The following is a 4,553-nucleotide window of genomic DNA, read 5'->3' on the forward strand; positions in this document are numbered from 1 at the left end:
ATTTTTTTAATATAATTATTTACGTGGACCAATAAAATTGTGCCACGTGTATATTGTGTCCACGTGGACAAGCCAATCTGGCACTTAACAGCTAAATTTAGGCAGAAAGAGTAAATTGCTAATAGAATAGTGGGTTTGGGGGTTTACCCGCAGAAATTTGGGTTGTGGGGGTTTAATGAAACCAAAACGAAAGTATTGGGAGTTTTGCCGCCATTTACTATAAATAGTATATAGAAAGAATTAATTTAGTTAGTATACTATTAAATTACCTTATAAATAATAGTAATGGAGGTGGGTACTTGTATTTTTAATATAATTTATTTTTATTTAATTTGTTTAAGGTGACAGCTATTTTGGAAAAGCTGTTACATGATCTTTAAATGTCACATCTCCACCAAGCAAAATCCACTTGGTTTAAAGCACAAGTGTGGACCTCATCACTTCTCCACCAACCCACACATTGCAGCAGCCAAACCTAGTGCTAAAATATAACTCATCAGACCAACTAACACTAGGTTAACCCCCTCAAGTTATATAATATTAAAACCAGAAATAATGATACTCACAATGAATCTTCTAATCCTAGTATTTCTTCATCACACCATTTAAAATATTAGCTAAAGATGATTCATAATCTTTATAGATTAACTATGTTAAACTAGTTTCAATATATAGTGGCACTTGTTTTCTCACAAAGACAATTCATTGGATGTCCTGTAATTTTCACTATGTATAGTTGGAGTGGAGTGCAAAGACTGTAGATTAAGACCTGAAAACAATAATATTCCTTGGATTTGGAACAAGTGTAGATATGGCTGTACACTACAGGTCAAGTCTACTACAGACTACAGCTATGGGGCCATTAAACCTTATCGTGGCATGAGTTTAATGGTAGAAGAAACAAAAACGAAACTATGAGAAGGGACAGAACAGGGAAAGTAACATTGTATGCACTCAAATCACAACAGCATGGAAGCCCATCTCCACATTTTGACTTTGGAATTGAAACTTTGCTCAATTTTGAAAGCTTCCCATCTCTAGATTCCAATTCTGGAGATGGAAGGATTACCAAATCAAGATGAACTATTTCTTGGAATTGAAAGAGATCAACAGAAATTAAGGACGTTTGTCTGTTCTTTTCGTATTAAAAAAATGACAAATAGTCCAGGTTTTCGTATGTATGAAGTATTGTTAAAACATATAAAGGACAGCTGAAAAAGTAAATAACACACGGCAGGACAAATGTATATATGTATATTTATATATATATTTCAATTAGACAAGCCTCCGGCTTTTCGAACATCTAATAACTTGGGTATTTTTTTTTCTTTTTTCCAAAATGCAAAGAACAACATTTTTAAAAGTCATGATTCATGAATGAGCAGCTTTATCTGCAAGTACATTTTGTATCAAATTTTTTGAAAGAGAATTCAATATAACTAAACACTAATGAAAAGATGAGACAGAAAATTAGATGATATTATCAATATCACCACTACCACCACTTTCATATGCACGTAAGAAATAGATTAGGGAGCAAATTCAAGCCTTGGTTCAAAGCAGAAACCAGTGAAGAGCTGAAGTGGGAATCTCTTTGTGACCGGGCACTTCTGTGACCATTTCCATTGTTTCTGATTCATGTCAAAAATGAGAAGAGCAGGAGCTCCATAGCTCTGTATGTATATGAGATCATCCGTGCCACTGCTAGCAAAAACATCATCAAACTCGCCAAATCCTTGAAAAAACTTATGAGGCATCCGAGCAATCTCTTGCCACTCCTTCCCTTTCAAAACCCAGATGCCAATTCCTTTGATTATGTCGGGTCGATCATGTTTACCAATTCCTCCCACCATTACCAGTTTCTCCTTCAGGTTCATCAAGCGACCACAGGTAAGAGCACAAGGTACGGGGACAAAACTCCTTGCCAGCAAACCATGGGAATGACGGGTGGAAAGATTGTACGAAATCAAACCATGACGGCTTTCCAGAGCTGCACCTCCTGTCGAATAAATCAAGAAGTACAAAACCCCATCACAGATTACACTCTCATCCCCAGCTCTCCATCCTGTCAAAACTTCGGTCAGAGAGGTCACCCACATCATAGTTTCAGACTCGTATAAATGGATTGAGATATCCCATTGGAAGAAATTATCTGGGATTTGCTTAGATTTCACAATTGAGATGGTGTAAGCAAGTGACACCCTGTTGGCTGAAATTGCCAGTGCACTGTACTCGCAAGTTCTCGAACCAGGGGGCTCCTCCAGCTTCCTCCACCGCCTCGTGATTGGATTGCACACACATAACTCGCTTATCCCATCGTTATCCATGGAGCATACCAGTCCACATGATGAAGCAATGACCCCATTGGGTGCTCGGATGCAGGGGAGTTCAATCCCATACCACTTTCGAAGAATGGGATCATAGGCATAACCAAATGCTTCATTAGAGCTTGTGAACATATAATACCAAGGCTTTTGGGATAGCACTTGCGAAAAGTTCCACAGAAATCTTTCAGAACTGACAATCTCATTCCATCTTTTGCACACAGAACCTGCTCTGAAGATGCTAGCTATAGGAAGATACGCAAGAATCCTTTCTAACAAGTCATCAGGCAGGATCAAATCCACAGAAATTCCACTAGCTTCTTTATTGCCTTCGTCACTGAGCTCTGAGTATGAATCGAGCTCCCCAATTTCTCTAGACATGTCATCGAGGCAATGGCTAATCCACGACGTCTCTCCCTCCATAATAGAATATAAGAAGAAACCAGACTAGAAAACCTGAGCAAAAAAATAAATTTATTTAACATGGCAATAATAACGTTATGACTAGCAAATGCACATCACTAAACTAACATCACCTGAGACTACTTTAGATCATGATATCTAAGGTCTGGTCAGAAAAAAGTTAGAACCTGATGGCATATCAGAATTAAGGAAATTAGGAACCGACCATTAAATTGAAATGTACGAAGAAAAAACCATAGAATCAATCAAATGATTATTAGGATCTCCCCTCAACCAAAAACGCACAGCAAAACCAAACAAAATCGTATGGCAAACAAGTAAGAAAATCCAGGTAATAGAGTTCCTTATCCGAGAAAGATTATCCAAAAGTCTCTACTCCTTTAGACTTAAAATAATGAAACATATAACGAAGTTTTCTTAGATAGACTAATGAACTTCAACTAATTAAAAGATCAATAGTAAGATTATGCACATTATGAGTTATTTACTTCAATCCTCAGATAACTCATATGAACCAGTAATCTTTCCAAAATAACATAGAAATCACTAATCACTGGTCATGTCTGAAAAGATTATCGTAAAAGAATATACCTTTCAATGAGTCAATAACCATGAGAAATAATATCAAATTTAACAATTAATCAAAGCAGACACGAGATAACATGCAAAGCCAGAAGCACATGGGGATCACATGCATCTTCGAAGGACATGATCAGAAAGAAAACACTTTCCTAGCAATATGAGGCAGCTAGACAATGCAGACTTAAAAAATTCTGGAATCGTAAAAGTGAAGAAATGCAAATTGATTTGTTACTACAAAAAGCAAGACTGATCAGAACGAGAACACTAAACTTTTATATATACACCTATAAAAAAGCACAAATTTCACTAAAAGAAGACTGCTTTTTAAAAACAGAAACAGCATTACACTACCTAAACAAAGAACCCTAAGAGTGATTAGTGACAGAGAATAATAAAATAATGTTAGGTGGAGAGCGATTAGCGCATGAGTAGCATCTATCAAACATCAAACCCCACAAAACTTAAAATAAAAAAGCATCAACCAGTTGAACTAATACCAAAGATTGAAGCCCAAACCAGATCAATAGCACACAAAACAAGCCATTAAAAAAAAAAGGAAAATCCATAAGGAGTACCCATCAAGAACAAACCTCGGTGGAAGGGTTTTCCACAGTCAGTAACCAAATGGGTATGTCTAGATTTGTCCAAAGTTGGCAGATTAAGGCCAACGAATAAGAAGAAACCGAGAGAAAACTTGTATATATAAAAAATGAATATGAAACAACTTTTCAGACTTAAGAAAGCATTATCGAACCTCAAGGTGAAGGAAATGGACTTCTCAGAAAAGAGATTTTGGCTATGAAAATGGCAGAGAAAAGGCAACGTAGGTTGCTCTAGATTTGGCTCATATTCATGGGTAAGCAACCATTCACAGAGAGAGGAAGAGAGAGAGAGAGAGAGAGAGAGAGAGAGAGAGAGAGGTTTTGTTTCTTTTTCCTTTCGTTTCTTTTTCGATATAACAAAAACGACAGGAGGGAATGAAGTGTGGGGAGGCGGTCTTTCTATAGGCAAGAGAGAGAGAGAGGACGAAGGCGCGTGAAGGCGCGTGAGCTTGTTTCTGTAATGGTCACGACTCGCGACTAATAAAAGGTGGATTTTGTGAGTAATACTTGCTAGTTTTTTTTTTTCAAATGAAAGTAATACTTGCTAGTTATATTTTTGCTTGGTGATGTGTAATTAATGAAAGAAATACTTGACAAGAAAAAAATGAAAGAAATACTTGGT

At 36.7% G+C, this 4,553-nt stretch overlaps 1 protein-coding gene across 4 annotated transcripts; it reads right to left on the reverse strand.

Moving 5' to 3' along the window:
- Positions 1 to 1,292: 1,292 nt before the first annotated feature.
- On the reverse strand, positions 1,293 to 4,553 carry LOC115706312 (F-box/kelch-repeat protein At3g61590). Of its 4 annotated transcripts, none has more exons than XM_030633921.2 (3): positions 4,084 to 4,351; positions 2,861 to 2,914; positions 1,293 to 2,780 (listed from the first exon to the last, which is right to left on the reverse strand). In XM_030633921.2, the coding sequence occupies exon 3, from the start codon at positions 2,745 to 2,747 to the stop codon at positions 1,530 to 1,532; it is 1,218 nt and encodes a 405-aa protein (XP_030489781.1). In that variant the 5' UTR covers positions 2,748 to 2,780; positions 2,861 to 2,914; positions 4,084 to 4,351; the 3' UTR covers positions 1,293 to 1,529. The 4 variants fall into 4 exon arrangements, with proteins under 4 accessions (XP_030489781.1, XP_030489778.1, XP_030489780.1 ...); XM_030633918.2 differs by having other exon boundaries at positions 3,920 to 4,351; XM_030633920.2 differs by lacking the exon at positions 2,861 to 2,914 and having other exon boundaries at positions 3,920 to 4,553.

This window comes from Cannabis sativa, chromosome 1 (assembly GCF_029168945.1).
Source record: "Cannabis sativa cultivar Pink pepper isolate KNU-18-1 chromosome 1, ASM2916894v1, whole genome shotgun sequence".
In the NCBI taxonomy this organism is placed as follows: Eukaryota; Viridiplantae; Streptophyta; class Magnoliopsida; order Rosales; family Cannabaceae; genus Cannabis; species Cannabis sativa.